Source organism: Vipera berus, assembly GCF_964194415.1.
Source record: "Vipera berus genome assembly, chromosome: 2".
Taxonomy (NCBI): Eukaryota; Metazoa; Chordata; class Lepidosauria; order Squamata; family Viperidae; genus Vipera; species Vipera berus.
The window spans coordinates 161,958,798-161,980,918 of record NC_138203.1 but is presented as its reverse complement, the minus strand read 5'-3'; the positions used below and the strand labels follow the sequence as shown (position 1 = coordinate 161,980,918).

The following is a 22,121-nucleotide window of genomic DNA, read 5'->3' as shown; positions in this document are numbered from 1 at the left end:
TCCAGGTCATGGTTGTCTCAAAGATGCTTCCCCCACCCCGCCCCGCCACCACCCCCAACCCCAAAGATGACTGGACTTCCTTTTTATTTTTTCTCTTTGAAAACTTTTTGCTTCTCATCCAAGAAGCTTCTTTGGTTGGTTCTAACTGGTGGGGAATGGATGGATTTGTATTCTTAGCACTCTGAGTGTTGGTCGTTAGCACTCTTGAGAGTCCTTGAGGCCACTTGGGGGGGGGGGTTTCATCTGTCTCCTCAAAGTCACCTGAATCAGAGTGCAAACGGGTGTAGAACCTTCTTGGGACTGCTAAAAGGACTGCATTGTAAATAGGAAGTAGATGGTATCTTGAAAGCATGAAAAAACAAAAGGCTAGGACAGGGGTAGGCAACCTCGGCTCTTTTATGACTCATGGACTTCAACTCCCAGAATTCCTGAGTCAGCATAGCTGACTCAGGAATTCTGGGAGTTGAAGTCCATGAGTCATAAAAGAGCCGAGGTTGCCTACCCCTGGGCTAGGAATTCTAGGAGCTACAACACCAGCATATCTGGAAATCAATTTGGGGGAATCTACCCTCTTGCTTTCATCAAGCTTTCACATCTTTTAAGTGCAGCTTTTTTCTCTTACCTACAGGGATATCTCCCCCCCCCCATCATTCTCTTCTCAGCTGAGTTCACAACCATTTAATTCTTGGCATACAGACTCCACGCGTAAAATATAATGCACCCAAGAGTCCTTAGAACTCACTGGAAGAGACCTGGTTGTTACCTACACTAAACTAAATAGGAAATGCTTATTTTAGAATACAAGTGCTCCACTGAATATCATAGGCATTATTTAGCTCAGAAGAGTTTCAGGCCCTACAACACAATAGTTCAGAAAGAACTATTCTTTTCCAAAGAAGCAAACATATTTTAGAACAGCCAGTTATATATTGACAACCTGGAGATCTCTTGCTAGCAACTTGTAAACACATTAAATGTTATCAAGACAATGGGGAGGAAATTAATGTAAAGTTAATTGCCAGTAGGGGTACAGATTACAGAAAAGGGATAGAAGGTAATAATCAGCTGGTCTTAGCATTAACCCCATTGGCAAACAGTCTAGGGAAATCAGAAGATTTTGACTGGCAAGGGGACAAAATCATTCTCATATGCCTGGAGGATTTCTGCACAAAATGTATATAGGAGTATTCAAAACACCAGAGAACTCGCAAGACTAAAACTATTTTTAGCAAATGTGCGATGGCCTTCACAGTCCTATATAAAACAAGAATTTGAGGATGTCTAACAGGAGCCTGCTTTGAAGGTTATGTTTAAGTTGTCAGACTGGCAGGCGCTGCAGTTTTGACTGAAAAGGGAAGAGCTTCTGAAGCCCAACAGTTCTCCTAATGCTGGCGACTTCTGAAGTGTTGGGAGAAAAGAAAGGGAGGAAAGGAGAGGCGAGGCTGCTCTGTTTTAAAATACGGCCTATTCAGATGTACCCCCAATACAATCACATCTGTTTTGAGGAACTGGGGACACTGGTGGAGAAGGCTCTTCCTTCACTTAGCAGCAGTCTTAAATGGAATGTGGCTTCATTAGAAGCAAATGGCTCTACGAGACCTGGTGGTTTACTTTTCACCAAAATGGCAGGAGAGCATCGCTCTGGTGCTTGTAGCCTCAGATCACACAGTCTGAGATCACCTCAAAGACAAGGTGGCCTGGCCTTGCCGTCTAGCCTTTATCTAGCTTCTCCCTCACAGTACGCTTAAAGAATTTGGCCTAGGCATATATAGCATAACACCTGCGCACCAAAGGCTGACAGAGAAGCAGGTGGTAACCTCAGCGTGCACACGTGTAGTGTGTGAGTGCACACGTGCATGTGCATATACACGTCTGTCTCTGTGGAGGAAGGACGCTTACCTTCGAGCTTGCTCTCAGGCTTGTCTTCTGCGTTACGAACCTCTCTCTGCTCACTTTGGGCCGGACCAAACTTCTCCGAAGAAGCTACATCTTTTTTATCATCTGAAAAGAAGAAACGGACAGATATTTCCTGGATGGAGCGAAGAAAATGACAGATGTTCTCTGCCCCTGCCCCTGCCCCCCCTTCCTCTTTGCAGTTTCTATCCAACTTGATTGCCGAAGAAAAAGTCATAAAAAATATTTAACAGCATTATAGCCTGCTGGCAAGAAACCACTGCTAACTGCCTAAAGCCTATTAAAAATGCAAACCCGAGCCCTAGAGAGCTCAGCAATGGGGCACTTATGCAATGAGGCACCTGTCAAGATCTGGCTCTGAATCCCCAATGACCAAAATGGGGGTAGCATGTGACGCTTAGCAAAGTGAAGAATCGCACAAGAGCCATGGCCAATAATTCAGTGCACCCCCTTTCCCAAGCAACGACTGAAACGGCTCTTCAGTGGTACCTCTATACAAAGAAAAATTGTGAATTTAAGTCGGGGCAAGCAGGATTCTGGGAATTCATTGCTACATTTCACACATAAGTTGTTTTTTTTAACTGCAAACGAAGCAATTCATAATTATTTTGCCTGAGATATAAAACCCACATTTTTTTTTTATTGCAGAAGTGGACTTCTTTCTTTCAGTAAAAGCTAGGATGTGACCACGTGGGAGAAAACACCGGCACAAGGTGGACGTTGTAAATAAAAGGACAGAAGCCTTGTGGCAAAGAAACAGCTGTGAACAGGGCAGGTCGATACAGTAGGAATTTGAAAAATTCCTGAAAAGCCCAGCTCAGACTTTAGCAGATTAGGGTGGGTGTGGCTTTAACTGTCTCTGGCAGTTCTTCCAGGCGTTCAATGGCACAAATCAATTTCTGTAATAATTTATGTCAAGTGTATAAATGCAAAATCTCAGAAGACCAAGTACCGTATATACTTGAGTATAAGCCGAATTTTTCAGCCCACTTTTTGGGCTGAAAAATTCCACTTCGGCTTATACTCCAGTCAACAAAAAAACTTACCGAGGACTTGTGCGCGGCCGAGGCTTTGGTGCTTCCGGGATCGCGCGCACCTCTCCCAAGCCACCGCCGTCCGAGACCTGCCGAAGTTTGGGGAGGTTTGGGGAGGTGCGCGCGCACCTCCCCAAACCTCCCCAAACGTCGGCAGGTCTCCGTTCCTCCGCGCCCTGCCTGCCTGCTTCTTTCCACAGCGGAAAGAAGCAGGCAGGCAGGGCGCGGAGGAACGGAGACCTGCCGACGTTTGGGGAGGTTTGGGCGCCTCCCCAAACCTCCCCAAACGTCGGCAGGTCTCCGTTCCTCCTGCCGACGTTTGGGGAGGTTTGGGCGCCTCCCCAAACCTCCCCAGGTCTCCGTTCCTCCGCGCAGACCTGCCGACGTTTGGGGAGGTTTGGGCGCCTCCCCAAACCTCCCCAGGTCTCCGTTCCTCCTGCCGAAGTTTGGGGAGGTTTGGGCACCTCCCCAAACCTCCCCAGGTCTCCGTTCCTCCGCGCAGACCTGCCGACGTTTGGGGAGGTTTGGGCGCCTCCCCAAACCTCCCCAAACGTCGGCAGGAGGAACGGAGATCTGGGGAGGTTTGGGGAGGTTTGGGGAGGCGCCCAAACCTCCCCAAACGTCGGCAGGTCTGTGCGGAGGAACGGAGACCTGGGGAGGTTTGGGGAGGCGCCCAAACCTCCCCAAACGTCGGCAGGAGGAACGGAGATCTGGGGAGGTTTGGGGAGGCGCCCAAACCTCCCCAAACGTCGGCAGGTCTGCGCGGAGGAACGGAGACCTGGGGAGGTTTGGGGAGGTGCCCAAACCTCCCCAAACGTCGGCAGGAGGAACGGAGACCTGCCGACGTTTGGGGAGGTTTGGGGAGGCGCCCAAACCTCCCCAAACGTCGGCAGGTCTGCGCGGAGGAACGGAGACCTGGGGAGGTTTGGGGAGGCGCCCAAACCTCCCCAAACGTCGGCAGGAGGAACGGAGATCTGGGGAGGTTTGGGGAGGCGCCCAAACCTCCCCAAACGTCGGCAGGTCTGCGCGGAGGAACGGAGACCTGGGGAGGTTTGGGGAGGTGCCCAAACCTCCCCAAACGTCGGCAGGAGGAACGGAGGCCTGCCGACGTTTGAGGAGGTTTGGGGAGGCGCCCAAACCTCCCCAAACGTCGGCAGGTCTGCGCGGAGGAACGGAGACCTGGGGAGGTTTGGGGAGGCGCCCAAACCTCCCCAAACTTCGGCAGGAGGAACGGAGACCTGGGGAGGTTTGGGGAGGCGCCCAAACCTCCCCAAACGTCGGCAGGAGGAACGGAGACCTGGGGAGGTTTGGGGAGGCGCCCAAACCTCCCCAAACGTCGGCAGGTCTGCGCGGAGGAACGGAGACCTGGGGAGGTTTGGGGAGGCGCCCAAACCTCCCCAAACGTCGGCAGGAGGAACGGAGACCTGCCGACGTTTGGGGAGGTTTGGGGAGGCGCCCAAACCTCCCCAAACGTCGGCAGGTCTGCGCGGAGGAACGGAGACCTGCCGACGTTTGGGGAGGTTTGGGGAGGCGCCCAAACCTCCCCAAACGTCGGCAGGAGGAACGGAGACCTGCCGACGTTTGGGGAGGTTTGGGGAGGCGCCCAAACCTCCCCAAACGTCGGCAGGTCTGCGCGGAGGAACGGAGACCTGCCGACGTTTGGGGAGGTTTGGGGAGGTGCGCGTGCACCTCCCCAAACCTCCCTAAACTTCGGCAGGTCTCCGGACGGCGGCAGCTTGGGAGAGGTGCGCGCGATCCTGGAAGCACCGAAGCCTCGGCCGCGCGCAAGTCCTCGGTAAGCTCCGGGCGGTCACTTGCTTCGCGTCTCCTGAGGGAAGGGGGGGCGACTGGAACGGGCGTGTTTCCTCGCCTGCTGGGCGCCGCGATTTACCCGGGGAACGCGCGGGCCCCGAATGGCAGCGTGGAGTGAGGAAGCGGACAGCCAGGGCTTCCCCGAGAGCCGCGGCCACACAGGGTATTCCTGTGTATTCAGGCTTGCAAAATGGCGGATCGAGCCTCTGCTGGCGGCAGAGGCTTGCAGAGCGCGGATCCAGCCTCCGCCGGCGGCGGATGCTTGCAGAACGGCGGATCGGCTTATACTCGAGTCAACAACTTTTCCCAGTTTTTGGGGGTGAAATTGGGGGTCTCGGCTTATACTCGAGTCGGCTTATACTCAAGTATATACGGTAATACATTAGACTCCCCTGGAACCAAAAGAAGCAGAGAAAAGTACCTACGTGCTTCATTTTCCATCTCCATGGATTTTACCCTTTCTTTGCCATGTTCAACTCCTTGCAAATTGGCACCATTCTTCCCGCCCACAGCCTTGTCTCTCTTCTCATTCTGCTTTTCTAGCTGAACCTCTCTCTGAGGAGACTGATCATCCTTGTGTGCAACCACGTCGGGCACTGGCTTGTGATCTTTTATGGGCTGGTCTTCCAACTTTTTCTGGCCATTCTCTTCATCGGCTTGTTTGGGAACATTTTTAAGTTCTTCCTTCTCCACCACAGCATTGTTCTCTACCAGGACATCCTTGTCTGCCGGTGGCCGATTCTGTTCAGATTCCTCCCGGTCCTGGCCCTCATCCACTGCTACCCCATCACGGGGTACTGGTGGCTCATGGCGATGGGCTTCTCCCACAGGTTGTGCAATGCCTATAGGAAAAGAAACACAGACTCTCAATCAAGAACAGCATACAAAGCAACGCATTTGGTGAAATACAATTCATGCATATTTATAAGTTGACGTCTACAGGGCTCTCTGATCAAATAAATGGGAACCGAAAATTACAACAAGTTGTGAATCTGTTGCTTCTCTGACTTCAATATTTCTAGCCTCTATTGCTCTTTCCAGTTCTAATTCTACACTACCTTGATCAGGCCGGTCCAGTTGTACCTCCTCCTTTGGTTTCTCCTTGTCTTCTCTCTTAGGCATATCCATGGGAACTTTGATCTGTGGTTGCTCCACCTCTTCTTTCTCATTCACCAATTTGGGTCTGTCACGGTTATCAGCCACTTCTTGAATTGCAGGGTCTTGATCTGAAAAACATAGTTAAGAAATGATCAGGGCTTTTTTTCTCATAGAACGCTCAGAACGGAGTTCCGGGACCTTTTTGGGATGGAACCTTGTAGGGTAGGCAAGGCGGGTTGTATGACATGTGTGAGTTCCGGCACCTTTTTCTTTTACAAAAAAAGCACTGGAAATGATTAAGGAAACAGGCTGCCCATCTGACATACAACCAAGCTCCCCATTTCTCTTGTGGCTGTATCTCCTGTTGTTTTCGGCTTTGAAGAAACTGTCGTGGAAAACGAGTTGTTAGTTTGATGGCATCAATTATGCTTGGGAAGAGACAACCTTCCCTTTTACTCTGCGCCATCTTCCCCATCTATATACCACCATACTGCCAATGAGAAATATGAGCGTAAGTGCAAACTCAAGAGATTCTTTAGGTGTAAGAAGTGACACTAATCCATCCATCCATCTCTCTCTCTCTCTCTCTCACACACACACACTGTTCCATTTTATAGTATAAGAGAGAAAAGTAATCACAACTCTCCTGGGTATATACTGTACACAGACACACACACAAATAATTGTGCTGGATTCTTAGTATAAACAAAATGCTGCTGTTTGGGGTGGGTGGACACTAGATGGCAGCATTGCTCTTGCTCATTTACATGCTATGCATGACAAGCAGCGAAGATGCCAGGCATGGCTGAGGGAAGTTACCTGCTGGAATTAGCAAACCTAGAAGAAACATACTAAAGGGCTGGTTTACAACAGAAGCGAAAGAGGTAGAGAGCAAAGAGAAATTCCCAGGAGGGAGAAAACCAAGAAAGAAAGGCAGAGTGAAGAAAGGAGGCAGCTGAAGGCTGTCTGGGGCCTGTTTATTCAGGCCTCTTGCTGTAGGAATTGCCAGCCTCTCTCCCTGCTTGCAGATACAGGCAGAGCTCTTCTCTGTTAAAACCAGAATTAACAGGAGGGAGATAGGGTGTCGGGGAAGAGGCTTCAGGCTTTCCCAATTATGCCTCTAGTTTAAAAGCCTGACATTGCTCTCTGCAGGAAAGCAGCCTGCAGCGAGGAGGAAGAGTGACAGTCCTACTCCTGGGCTTTGAAATTCTGCAGGTGGATGGGGCAGATCCTTCTCATCTCCAGCTGCTTTACTGACTAAACGGTTAAGAATACATTCAATGTTTCTCCCATCCGACCAAAGCCACAGACATTCACCTTGAAAGTCATTTTTTTTTAAAAAAAAAGAGTGAATACATGAGAACACGAAGACTAAATCTCCCATTATCAGGGGCCTACATGGTGAAACAGCCTGAGGAGTTAGCTTTATCAACGCCCCCCCCCCAAAAAAAAATAGCGCAGCTCAGACTGTTCCCTCACTTCTGGCAGCTGAAGTCACGCCAAGCATTTCTGCAGAGTTGAAGTCTGAAATAGTCATTCTCACACTTATGTGAACACCCTTCCCCACCCTGTCCCATTTTCATTCTCAGCTCCTTGTGAACATTAACTTTGCCTCCACCCACACACCTTCCAAGTGGGGCAGATGATCTTCAGCAGGTACACAAGTTGGAGTAGGCTGCTGCCAGGAACAGAACACAGTGGGGGGAAGACAGGAGTACTGTACTTGGCTTCATGAAGCTGCCTTAGCATTGTCAGGGAGACCAAATGCAAGAGAAAGTAATGCAGCTGAAGAATTACAGCCAAAGTCCTACTTCCAATCCAAGCTGGCTCCATGTTCCAGAGAGCTCTCGGGAAACATGTTCTCCATTCAAGCTGCATCCCCCTCACTCTACTCTCTCTGTCCCTCTCTCTCGTTCACATCTCAGTCTAAAAGAACATCAAGTTGGGGTAGGGGTGGGTGGCTGCGTGGCTGGGTTCCAGCCTTCTCCAACTTGGACTCTTGCTATGTTGTCTGGATTTCAACTCCCAGAATTCTAAACAACAGCTTCCCTGGGTGGAAAATTTTGAAATCCATACAGCTGGAGAGAACCCAGATTAGGGAAGGCTGATTTAGGCATCAGAGGCTCAGATTAGCTAGACCAGGGTTGTCAAACTGCTGGGCCGCGTGCCCGTTTCATCATACTGAAGCCGCGCCCACCCTATTTGCCAGCAATGCAAAAAGAGTCACGATACGTCGCAACACGTCATGTGATGTGGTTTGACACCCGTGAACTAGACCAACAGGCAACAAGGTGCAAATGAATGAGCAACCTCAAACTACAGCCCAGGGGTCTTCAAACTTGGCCCTTTTATGACTTGTGGACTTCAACCCCCAGAATTCCTCAGCCAGCATGCCTGCTATAGCCCCTTTTTTGTTCAAAGGAAGCTATCAGGGAATGAGGATGGGTAGGAGAAAACATTACCTAGACTACTATGATTACCAACCTCTGGGTTTCTAAAACTGTTTGAATGTTGTCAGGGACCACAACTAAACTAGAACTCCATGGTCTTTTGGAATCCGGTAGATTAGCAAATCACCAGCACAGGGCACAATTATAGTGACTTCAGAGACTTTGATATTTGCAAGTTAAAAGAAACTGACTTGTAAGGAACTATATTTGGACAATATGAATGTCTGGCAGCCATGATATAAGAAAGATAACCAGTATTTCCAGAAATGCAAGAGGAAGCAAATAACAAAACGAAGTCTGTAGCTACAACAATTGCAAAAACATTCCCCAAAGTCTTCTGCTGAAATTAGTGGGACTAGCCGTCCCTGTCCCAGAATATGTTGGGGATGTTATGATCTCAGTGGCATATATGCAGACTGAAGGGGGCAAGATGGCTCAGCAGTTAAAAATGGTGAACTTGTCTGCTGGAAAGCTGACAGCTCGGGTTCAAGACCCAAGCATTCCACAACAGGATGAGCTCCTGCTCACCTATCAGTTTGAAAGCACACAAATGCAAGTAGATTAATAGGAACCACTGTGGTGGGAAGGTAACAGTGTTCCATGCGCCTTTGGCGTATAGTCATGCTGACCACATGACCATAGAAAATATATTTGGACAAAGTGAGCTCCCTCGGATGAGAAATGGAGATCAGCACTGCTCCCTAGACATGACTGGACAGAGGAGACCTTTACCTTTATAATCTAGACCAGACGTGGGCATTTTATGGCCCCTGGGACACATCCAGCTCTTTGGCTGTCCTTGTCCGCCCCACATGGATTTTTATTTTGAAAGCGATCGCTATTTCCCCCCCCTCAATTTCTGTATGTGCGTGCCCATCCCTGATTTAGATAAAATGAAAACCAAAAGTGAGACAACGTAGGCTCAGGGTCTGGTATGGCTCATTGCCCAGATTATTTGGGAAACTTTCCCTAAAGCACAGTAGCTTCTGCATGCTGGATCTGATGCTAAATATATGTTAAATCTGATTTCTCAAGACAGGGCCATTCTTTACCTACTGCAAGATTCAAGAAAGGAAGTAAGAGGACTTGTCTTCCACATCCACTCACCAGAGTACCAAGTGCGGGAGTTAGACCCCTTCCACCTTAAGCTCATGATTCTTCAGAGAAAATGTGGACAGAATCCTGTAGGCACTCTGCTTCATATCCTTAAACCTGGGAGCTCTTATGTGACAACATGAGGATAGGATACATTTTGTTTTAAACAGGAAATCATTCTGTTTCCATTATCCTTGCTCAGGCTGCTGAGTTCTGTCTATACCGTTTAGGGACCATGCAGGAGTGGGCATCCTACAGCCCTTGGGCCACTTATGGAATATTTTTGCAATTCCCAGAACTCAGCAACATCAGCAAAGAAACAGTAATTTTCAACCAGGCATGTCTACCTCTCTTACAATTTACTGCATAAAGCAAATGCATTAAGTCACTGGGAATACCTGTCACGCCTATTTCCATAAGCTTTCCCAACCCCTAAAAGGAAAATAAAAACATCCCCAAATTTCCGGTGAGGCGATCATCATATAACCCAATGGCAGCACCCGGCTAAAATGTTACCCATATTTGGACTTGGGGAGTAGAAAGAAAAGAAAATGGGATGGGGACAAATATTAATGGGCAATAAGATAGGCACTGCTTAGTATAAGATTGAAAAGTTGCTCTCTGACTTGTGAAGTCCAACCCAGACTAAGAAGACTTTTAAACCAGACATGGGATGGGGGGGGAGAGGAGGGGGGGGAGAAGAAACCACATACATCAATCTTCCCCAAGTTGGTATTTTCAAAATATACATTGGGTCTAGATTAAGTGGTGTGCTGGTAAATGTTTAACAATTGGATCTCCAGATCTATTGCTGCCACAGTGTTTGTACTACTAGCCACTGAACAGCTAAGCAGCCTGCTCTATTGTGACTCAGCTCTGCTCTCAAGTGGCTCATAGAATTCCAGAAAAGTTAACAATCAGCTTTTGCAAGCTTGTATGAGCTGGTTCCAGCATTCCACTGGGTCTACAGTTCCCAGAAACTCAAGCTAAAATGGCCTTTATGAATGGCGAGTTGAAACCCTACCTTAAAAACCCTACTTTTCAAACCATACGTCCATATTTGGATGCTGCTGGGAATACTGTTGTTTTGTAACTCAGATATACGTAGCATGCAATTTTCAATCACAGTGGCATATGCTTTCCCTTCCACGGGCCACGTAGGGGGGGAAAAAAATCAGAGTGAAGCAGTTTTGAGCCATGAAGATGCATTGCATGTAAACATCCAAGTTTCTTTACCCTTACTATATGTCTAAAGGAACTTACTTTAAACAAAAATAGTGGACTGAATGTAATACGTGTCAAATTTTGTAGTTGTGCAGACTTACAAGGACATTCTCTCTCCCCAAAACCCTGATTACCAATAACTCAGGGGGAGAAAATCCAGCTGCAAAGCCAGAAGTTTAGATACAAGCTTGCTAGCTGCATTCCCTGCTGGAAAAAACCCATGGTTGAAGCATTTTAACGAATTAATGCCAGAGACTCCCACCTTATCAGAGGGGAATAGAAAGCTGAAAGAAACAGGGAATGGACACTGTCTTTCCTGTTTCTCACAGCAGGACTGCTGTGCAGCCAAACAACCCGGACGAGCTTTCAGGCACAGTCAGTGAGTTGCAGATTTAAAAGGGAACACATGTTACATGTATGTTTCCCCTTTTAAGTTCAGGGCTTAGTGGCAAGCCCTGGATTAATCTTTATTTCAGCAGCTTCTGAAATAACACTGGCAGCTTCTACCAGGAATTTAACTTTATCACCTGGACCATGATCCTTTCACCTGGCCTAGAATGTTGGGACTGTCACAAGCTGATTTTCTCCAGGTCATTTGACTAAACGGCACCTACGCCGGGAAAAGCAGAACAGATACAGCACATTCCTTGTTTATTTCAGCTTTGTATTCCCCTCTGATAAGGTGGAGGGTTTTGGCATTAATTTATTAATGCTCCAGTTGTGTTCAACAATGTGGAACATAACTAGTAAGCTTGTATCTAAAACCTCTGGCTTTGCATATATAACACACACACACGCAAACACACACACGCAAACACATGCAGTGTGACACTCAGAGCAAAACAAAAGGGGGAAAAAAGAGATAAAAAAGTCTCCACTCTGTAATAAGACAAAGTTGCCTCAAAGCTGTCATTTTCTCAGCAGGAAGCAAAATTAAGTTCATCATCAGGGCGTGAATTAACGGCCTCTCATGCTGCTTGGAAATCTATAAGGGGCTATATGTGGTTTGGAGAGAACCATTTTGCCCAGGATGTGTAATAATCACTGAAACTGTGGAGTCGCCCTTGCGGTCCCTTCGGATAATGTTACAGTAATGTTGTGCCTCTTAATGTTTTATGAGGGGTGCTGGGCTTGACAGGAAAAAGGCAAAGAGGCTGTAAAAAGCTTCTTAGCTTATAAAAACAGCAGAAGAAGGGGAAAAAAAAAGATCAGGCAGAAAGGGGGGTAGGGAAGAGATGAAAACCTCCAAATGTTGGGAGTGCACCCAAGGACCAGTGGCTGAATGATGGCTCACACCGAGCCAACCCAAGCTACTCCTCTGGCTGCATTGGACAGGGTGAGCGAGGGAAGGACTTTTCCCACAGGGTTTTCCGAAGCATCCACTTTTACTTTAATGGCCCACCAACCAGTCCCTCTGGGCTGCAATAAAATCTCATCACGAGCGAGCAACCCTAAAAGCTTTTCCAATACTCTCTCCAAGAATTTGACTTAAGGGGGGGCAGCTCTGCTCCCAGGAAGATGAGGATTGCACTGTCTGGCCCACTGCATTACAATCAATTCAGATCTGCAGGAGGAAAAAAAACCCATCTGATGCTCTTTGTGGCCTCTAAAGCCACAATGGCAGCTGATTTTGTTTCAAAATATCCCAGGTAAAGAGCTCCTTACAAGAAAAATATAATTGCTTTGCTTCGTACTTCTTGCAGTTTATCCTGGAATAATTCAAATAAAGTGCCAGGACAAACCTCTTCATGTTCTTCAGTCCTGGTAGTCCTCAGTTGAGCCTAACATTTCCTTTGCTAAGCAAGGCAGTTGTTAAGTGAGTTTTACCCCATTTTGCGACCTTTCTTGCCACAGCTGTTAAACGAATCATTACAGCTGTTAAGTTAGTAACAGGGTTGGTAAGTGAATCTGGCTTCCTCATTGACTTTGCATATCGGAAGGTTGCAAAGGGTGATCACATGACCCCGGGACACTGCCACCCACTCCTTTCGCAAAATCAATCCCCTACAAAGCATGTATTTATTGCTTTTAAAATGTTTTAATATTTTTAATTGTAATATATTTTAAACTGTATTTTGAAGAGTCATTGACTGAGATGGGCGCCTATAGAAATTGAATGAATGAATGAATGAATGAATGAATGAATGAATGAAACCTACAGCTTGTGTGCTAGAGGTAAAGGCACTTATCCCACAATTTCAACCAGCATCATCTCTCCTCTGACATTATCAATGCTCTGGTTCCTATGAAAGGACAAAAACATATTAAGAAGTCTTTACTCTTTTCAAATTTTGAGGAAAGAAAAAATGGGAGGGGATACACAGCAATTGTTAATTGGTAAACATAGACATGCTTATTTTTAACCAGCAAAGGGAAAGAACAGTTACAAAAGTAACACATTTTAAATGCTTGTTTCCAGTTAGGTGTCTATTGAGAAAAGAGTAGCCAGTTTAAAACTCTAAAGATGCTGAGGAAAACATGAATGAACTCTTATTTTTTTGCTCTGGGTTATTCATGTGCATGCTTGCATTTCCTGCAATCTACTGCCTCTCTTGGTCTGGTGGTAATTTTTAGAGTTAACATGGTTGGTGAATTGAAGAATACATTCCTTTAGCTTTCCCCAAGCTGGTGCCTGCTGAATTTGGCGGGCTCTTACCTGTACTGTCATTATCTCCCAATTCATGAGGAATGCAATAAATTAAAGAAAGCTCAGTATCAATTCTAGGATATATAACTTGATATATCTGAATGGCATCAAGTTGGGAAATATTGTTCTAGACTAACCTATCATACACCCTGTTTTATTACTCCTTCCCTGCTTCGGAAGATCATGAAAGAAGAAAATCCAACAATTTAAAAAGAACAGATTATTTTAAGGTAGCAAAATCTTTACTTGTGTTAATGGACAAATATGAGGCTGTTGTAGTAAAGAAACAATTAAAAGTTCTTTAGTAAAGAAACAAAGTAAAATTTCAGCAGCATCCACAATGCCAACTAGTAATCCCTCGTGCTGTTAGACAATAAATACAGAGTTATAGCTAAGGACATGAAGATAATGGCGTAATTATTGGTAGAGAGAAGGAATTAATTCATCTGATGTTACCCCAGGCTTCTGAACTAATATGTCTCACAGCATCTAAAAAAAGATGGTTTTGACATGATCACCAACACAAATCTCTGGCCACTGACAAGAGAAATCTATGGGAACCAAGAAAATCCATAGGTACTACATCATCTGTTACTTCTGTCATTCCAAATGGGAAGACGTTCAGAAGACCGCTGCTCCGCTCCTATCTCGACTCTGGGAAGGAGGCAGTCACATTAACAGGCATTTTAAAAAGGAAAAAAATGTTCCCAGTTCTTCCCTAATGTATGCAGAAAAGTCATCACCTCCTAGGACATTTAGCTGACCCAAATCCTTGATTGTGTGCAGGTGCATAGCTTGGGCTCAAACCCAAGAACAGACGACAACAACAACAAAAAAAAAGGGGGGGGCAGCAGATAAGTTTGCGAAGGCTTGCCCAATAAGGAGAACATACTTTCACGGAGAACATCTGTAAATGGTAACTATTAACACTTTTACAAGGTGACTGAATGGCAGGGGGGGGGGGAAACTAGTTCACTGTTTTCTCCTGACATGCAGACTGTAAAACTGAACAAAAAATGACAGCAGGGCAATAGCTCCTTTTTCTGTGTCACAGGAGCTATTAAAAGATTGTTCTCCCAAAGCACCAGGGAGTGCTCCAACAAGCCAAGCTGTTCCAGCAGTTATCAGAAGCTGAGGGAGGAATGGGGGGTGGTGGTGGTAATCCATTTCAGACACGAGCTCCAGCTTCTTCTCTGCATAGCCAACAAGCTGGGGGTGGGGGAGAGGAGGAGGAGGAGGAGGAGGAGGAGAAGGCAGTGCGAGACGGGAATGACAAAGTAAGTGCATCCAAAATGCCTATTACAGGTGTAACCTTTGAAGCTCGCAAAGGCCTCCCTACGTTTTCTTCTAAATCCCTCGCCTGTTAACACAGATGTCAGAACTGTGGGCTTTTTGCACATGATGACCGTAAGTGGAACAGACTGACAGCGCACACTAGACACCAAGCAAGACCCAGCCACATCTCATCAGAGGCAAAAAATGTTAAATCTGAATGGATAGACATTTTTTTTTAATGGCAACGGTGAATCACGGAGACCAAATTGTTTTTTTTTTCATTTCTGGACTAGCTAGGAAGAGGGTAGAGAGACAGCGAATCAGACCTTCGTTATGGAAAGCCGCTGAGGGATGGAACAGAAAGAGGGCTCTGAGGAACGATTTTAAAGCAGGGAGCTGCAAAATATTAAAAAACCGTAATCCACCCAGGAAGACCCTCTGGGGAAGGGGAGGGTATCTTTCAAAAGCAAAAAAAAAAGAAGAAAAGAAATTGCTTAATTAGATTTTTTTTAATGGATAATTCCTTCACGTACTTTCAAAGGCAGTTTAGCAACCTCTTAACATCTGCATGCCCTGCAATAGCCGCCTTGCTCTGGAAGGGGTTTTTATACCTTCACAAGCAGTGGCTGACAGTAAACACCTATAGATACAGATGGGAGTGTAATGGGCACTTGGGAGTCATTAATAAAAGCATGATTCAAAATTTTCTGGTCAATATGTGTTCACATAAAAGGGCAGCATTCTAATATTCATCATCTCCAAACCCATGGGGCAGAGTTTAATGAAAGTCTGTACAATTCGGGGCTCTACATCCTCAAAAGCCACAGTTCTAAAAACAACAACAACCCCAAGCCCCAGCATCTACTGATGTGTATGGTATGATATGGTAAAGGCAGATATCTGAAATGCATAGTGTAGCGATGAGGACCGCCTTTACAAGCCAAACACGAATTAAAATTGTTGGTGGTTGTGGGGGGGGCCGGGCTGGGACAAATTCAGAAACAAGCTGGGAAAAGAGTCCTTGCACGCTGCCTGAAGAGGAAAGCCATGTGTTTCCGCAAGAGGCTCGTGCAAGAATGAGAAACAGATGTGGGCTGAAAGAGGGGGTACTAGTGACAGCCAAGTAACCCAGAAGCCCCATACGTGATTTGAATGACAGAATGCAGCTCCCTGGGAAGCAGGTTCTTTTTGCAAAATTATTTCCAACAGAGAGCGGAGGAGATGGTGCCTTAGCACACAAGCATCCCTTAAAAGATAACCTTATAAGGCTGTGGTGGTGAACCTATGGCACGGGTGCCACAGGGGGCACGCAGAGCCCTCTCGGTGGGCACACGCGCCGTCGCCCCAGTCCTAGGCCTTCAGCTGGGTTTTATTAAAAAAAAATTTCGCTTTAGGCCTCTGCCGCCGTGTGCCAAAAAAAAAAAGGTTCAATCAATCCATTTCAACTTCTCGCGGGGAAAAAAAAAGATCTCGCAAAGTTGGGATTGATTGAATTTTTTAATCCCACCCAGTCTGCCGTTACCACCAGGGCCACGCCCACCCAATGGGCCACGCCCACCCGGCACCTGACGATACATAAGTGGATTTTGGATTGCAGTTTGGGCACTCGGTCTCTGAAAGGTTCGCCATCACTGTTATAAGATGTGAAAGAAAGATGGCAGGTTCTGACACCCTAGCAAGGAGATCTTCTAATGCTGTGGGATGACACCCCTTTAGAGTGCCTCAAGAATGGATTTCACTGCTTTGCTTGTGGTCTTTGGAGACATTTTTCGTTCATACCTCGCTGAGGGCTACAATGGACTGCGCTTTCTTATGCATAGCTTAAATAGAGTTGTGCTTTCAATGGCTAGGATACGGCCCATTGACCCCACTGGCAAAAAGGCTGCAATCTTTCCAGTCAGAAAACCTTCCATGCTTTGGAATATGGTTAATATAACTAATAGGGACAGATTAACAAAATACATTAAAACAATACTCTGTTGTCCATGCTAGTTCTCTGAACTATTCTGGACTTAAAGCCACGTTCTCCCCTTGGGTGTGTTTCTTATGATCTCCAAGTTTCACCAAAGATTCCTTAAATGTTATCTTCTGTGGCTGTCAGATTGCCTCACTAAAGCATAGAGAGACGTATGTTTGGATATTTCCCACCTGTTACAGCACTTCATTTTGTTAAACCCTGGCATCATCAGGAATCACTCTAAGATCTACTTAAATAGAACTCCAGAAAAGCTGGAAAAAGGGGGGGGGGGAATGCAACAATCCTATTCTCTTTCACGGATTCTTTTTCCTAAACTAGCATTTGGAAGATGGGGCTGTATATCTAAACCTGGCTTGACTATTATATATTTATAGATCTCCAGATGATTTACAACAGATTGGGAAAGGTTCCCAATACTCAAACAACTAACAATAGGAACAGTTCAAAAATGTTTTCCACTTAAAATTACACTACCGAAAAGGAATGTCTGGGAGAAAACCAGGAGAGGAAAGAATTATATAGAATAATATGGAAAAAGAAAATATGGAAAATGTCCTTTTCCATTCATAACCTGTCTCTGTTCCTCTGTAATCCTCAGGAAACTTTCTTTCTTTAAATATTCATTTATTTTCCTAGAGAGATGTCACTCCCTTTAATACAAGCTGGAATAACAATGATGGGATGCTTTTTGTATGGTCGCATTGTCCATTAACACAGTGCCTCCTTCTTGTAATTTCAATATCATGAAAGAATGCTTGGGGGGAAAACCAGGAGAGGAAAGAACGTCAAGCCTTGGTTTTTCTAGATCACAAACTGCCTAAACCGAGCATGTGCTCAAAGGCATCGTGTTTCTTAATTTGTAGCATATGTCTAAGCCCATGAGTATTTTTCACCAAGCTTTGATTCACCCTGCTAATCTAAACAACAACTGAATGAATTTATTTGTGAACCTGAATTATCAATTAAATACGGTAGTACAAAAGCTACGCTGAGTCGTGTGAGCTCCTATTGTTTTCCTTGGATATATATATATATATATATATATATATATATATATATATATATATATATATATATATATATATATATATATATATATATATATATATATATATATATATGATGTATGTATGTATGTATGTATATGTATATGTATATATATGTATATATATATATCTGTGTGTGTGTGTGTGTATATATGGAACCTTGTAGGGTAGGCAAGGCGGGTTGTATGACGTGTGTGAGTTCCGGCACCTTTTTCTTTTACAAAAAAAGCACTGTGTATATGTATATGTATATGTACATATGTGTGTGTCTGTGTGTCTGTGTGTGTCTGTGTGTGCGCGCGCGCACGTGCATGACATTAGTAATGTGAGAGAGATTCAATTTTTTTTTCCAGTTTTCCTTGACTGTTCGTTTTCAAAACTGACAAATGCTTGTTTTAACAGTTAACTGGTGATAACCCAGAAATATGGCTGATAAACTTTAGGGACTATAATGCATATCGGTGTATAAAAGTGGCAGCAGAACACTCACATACTGTGTAGTTCCCTCTCCGAAGGAAAAATTATGATTTGCTGTTTTCCAACACAGCAAGCTTTCTTAATCCAAAAAAAAAAAAAGATAAAAAATTCAGACTTGAGTCCACACCATAAATAAAGCATGATCTAGAATAACTACCGGTATTATTTAATTATATACTTTGTTTGCACATAATTAACAATGTACATATTATATTCTTTCATCAACCTGAAAATAAAAAACTGTCGTGTGTATAACCGCTAGATGCTGGGTTTGATACATTTGCCACTTTTGACCAAAATATTGAAAATCACTACACACACACACACACACACAAACAAACAAACACGTGTGTGTGTGTGTGTGTGTGTGTGTATGTTTGTGTGTGTGTATATGTATATATGTATATATATATATTTAAAGCTAGATCTTTACTTTTACAATAAATTTATTAAAGTTTACAAATACAAAGATAGAAGCCTAATACAAAGTAAGAAAAATATAAAAAGTAAAAGAAAAGGGGGGAAAAGTGCAAAGAGGAAAAAAAAAGGGAAAAGAAAGAAGAAAAGGACTTCCAGGAATAGCAATGACCAACTGATTACTACCCTGCTTGTTTGCAGAGCCAACAACCATGGTGGAAGTAGAAGCCAATGAATGGATCGGCTCCTTGGAATTCCTCTTCGGATTAAGGAGAGGACAAGGATGACCCAAAATAGATGCCAATGAATGGATCGGCTCCTTGGAATTCCTCTTCGGATTGAGGACAAGGATGACCCATACATTTCCTCCACCCAGAAACTCCTTGCAAAGAGATTGTAAAATTGCAATCTCCAGAAGGTTTGAGAACTCTAGAGGCTGGGGGGGGGGGAAGGGGGGGAGGATATCCTGTTTAGGCTGTGTGGTTCTGTGCCTTTCAAAAAGACATGGGGTTTGCCTAATTCCTCTTTGCTACTTTAGGAAGCTGCTTAACGTTAACTTCTTTCAAGTTAAGAACCTTCCGAAGGCCTGGCTAGCTTTACACCATTATGAGGAAAATCTCCTTGTATCCTGGATGAACGAAGCTCCAATGTAAGTTTATGGATTAAAAAGAAAAAGCTTTGCTTTTTTTTGGAAAACAGCAAAAGGAGGGACCAGAAAGTGGATTTTGGAAAGCTAAGAGGGCTTGATGGTATTGAAATGTGGGCTTTTAACATTTTTATTAAAGAATATATGAAGATTTCGAAATCAATATGTAAGCAATGTAAGAAAGTTTTGTTCATTGGAAAATAAATAAATGATAAGTGGGGACTTGAAGGCTGACTAGTGGAAACCACAGTGAACAAACAATTTCATTTAAAGGAGAAGAGACCTATTGATACAATGGAGCAATACTATTTTACTATAAAGGAAATTAAGGCTGATTGGGAACAATGTACTCAAAAATTACTTACTTTTTTTTTATAATACTGCAGAGGATACAGACAAACAACAAACTTCATTTGCATAAAACAGACTGATTTGAATGTGGATTTGGAGTTTTAAAAATGATGGATTACAAAAGTAATATGGAAAAAATTGTTGTGGATCTGAAAATAGTTTGTAAAATGTCAGAGTAGAAAAATAATGTGGAAAAAGATGCCAAAATAGATTTAGAGATGAAACCAGTTGATTTCTTAAAAATTAAAGGGGTCATACAAATAATAATCAAAAGAATGATCTGGAAAGTCTTCTTAGCTAGGATTTACAAAAGGAATATATGAAACTAAGGAACCAACTCACCCCCCCACACACACACAAACACAAACACAAGGAGACAAAGAGAAAATGATAAGAAGTCAATTTATGGACATTACATGTCAGGATTAAAGCTTTTAAAAAGTAAACAGGTGTTCTATGAAATGAATCTATTTTATTGGGGTTAAAATATGTATGTTGTGGTTTCTGGTAACTACTAACAGAATTTCCTTTTGACCAGAACTGTATGAAAAAGTTTTAAGAATCTGTGTAGAAGCCAGACAAGAATTCTTTTGCTTTATTTCTTAAAGAAAGTGGTAAGTTTGGATTACAAATGGATTTTTAATTAAGATTAAAATACTGTATATTAATATTTCTGGTAACTCTTAGTAGAACTTTGCTGATTAGGACTGAGTGGTGGGCTTTTACAATTTGATTATTGATAAGGGATGAAGTATCGCAAAAAGATTTTTTTTAAAATTGAAATACTAGGCAAGGTGTCAAGTCATCTTTTATATACCTTATTTATTTTAAAATATTGCATTGTTATATAGCAAACAAGATAAAGGTTCAGTTACCATGACTACACATTTGCTCTTGGGTTTTCAAAAAAAGAAAAAGAAAAAGAAAGATTAGAGCCATATTCCAACAGATATTTAGATAAGATATGTAAGATAACCTTTATTGTCATTTTTTACTGTGGGCACACTGGCACATATTAAAAATGAAATTCTGTTGCCTGCTCTCAAAAGTGTGCACGTACATAACACACATATAAACATGCTATATACAACACATGTACATACCTACACCCATACATATATACACCTATAAATATTAATCACTGTCCATCTTGAATACATAGCAGAAAGAGGAAGCTTGAGAATTCACAAGGTTAATACTGTATGAAACAAAACTGTGACTGAATCTGTATGTTCTGCTTCGGATACCACGGAGCCCCTTCCTCCCAGAAGCTAACAAGGAAAATAGGTTGTGAAGAAGATGTGTAGTGTCCCAGACAATCCTGCGCACCCTGCTCAAGCAATACTTATATGGATAAATGGATTTAACCATTTAAAGGTTGGAGGTGATATAATGTATTACCTTCCCTACTAAAAATCTGCCTCCCAAGAAAAAGAATGTCCCATATGTTAATTTTAAAAACAATTGTGAGGAAAACAAAAGAGATTATAGTCATTACATTATCTTTTCTAGAAATATGATTTTTCAACACTGTGATCCTATGAATCGATTGGAGTGCAACTATACTTAATGGAATTTATTCAGCATTTTGCAGCATGGTTTTCCAAGAACATGTCACATACCTGAAATTTTAGCAGAGTCCTGTTCCTTATTTATTTCTCTAGGCAGATGGTCTGGTTCCACGGCTTCCATTTTTGTTGGAATCTCTTGAGTTGCTGATAAAGTTGTGTAAGTGCTGATAATTAATACTCCCAAACCAATCCATAGTATGATCTGTGCAACAAAAATTCAGAATCTTGAATGCAGAGATGGACAATTCCTAGCCCCTAGGCCCCACAAAATTCCCCAACCTGTTTTGGGGGGCCTCAGGACCCTTCCCTGACTACTATTACCAAACAGTGTTAGCATAATTTTTTTAGCGTTTTGAAGAGGTAACAATTCTCCAGTTTGTTAATAGTAAATATTATATAGTTAAGAAACTTCTCCAAGTAATCGTACAAATTAAAGAAACGTGTGTGTGTGTGTGTGTGTGTGTGTGTGTGTATGAAAACCTATGTGTTATTATTCTTCAAAACATCCTGCATTATTACCCTACTAAACATGGCCCCCAGTCTATCCTTCTTTGATGCCAAATATAAAGGGGAGAGGGGAGAGGAAACAAAGGGGCTTTGAGACACATTAGAGGCTTGTTCATGGAGAACAACTGGCACCTATTGTATACCTTTCTTATCTTTAGACTTCTTCAGCATTTCAGCTCCTTGACAATACACACTGTTCTTTTTTTATCTCCCAGTCTTCTTACCTATATTTTCTTTAATCTTCCTTCCTTATCCTCATTTCTTTTCCTCAAAACTATTTTCTCCTATTCCCAATTGGCTTGCTTTCTGCTTTTTATTTTCTTCCTTCTTTTCATTTCTTAAAATTCTACTACTTCTATCAGCAATTTCCTCCTATCTTCCCTTATCATTTACTATAACCTAAGTAATTCAACCAGTAGCTGCTGGAGACCATTTTTTTCTGTCCTGCAACATCTTTGTGATTTTAAGACATCCCAGTCAATTGTATCATAGCCAGAGGATTCATCAGCGCCAGCCAAAAACACCTAGCGCATTATAGCACATGTCACATCAAAATTAAATTACGCTTTAAGCTCAACA

General features: G+C 43.6%; 1 protein-coding gene across 5 annotated transcripts in view; it reads right to left on the bottom strand.

Annotated features, from left to right (window-relative positions):
* Positions 1-22,121, bottom strand: part of SLC38A10 (solute carrier family 38 member 10) — a 97,082-nt gene that overhangs the window by 3,606 nt on the left and 71,355 nt on the right. For all 5 annotated transcript variants that reach the window (XM_081317288.1, XM_081317287.1, XM_081317289.1 and 2 more), the window contains 4 exons: positions 21,087-21,237; positions 5,819-5,986; positions 5,186-5,602; positions 1,900-2,001 (listed from right to left, as the gene is read on the bottom strand). In XM_081317288.1, the coding sequence (XP_081173414.1) occupies positions 1,900-2,001; positions 5,186-5,602; positions 5,819-5,986; positions 21,087-21,237 (838 nt within the window). The remainder of the gene's footprint in view (positions 1-1,899; positions 2,002-5,185; positions 5,603-5,818; positions 5,987-21,086; positions 21,238-22,121) is intronic.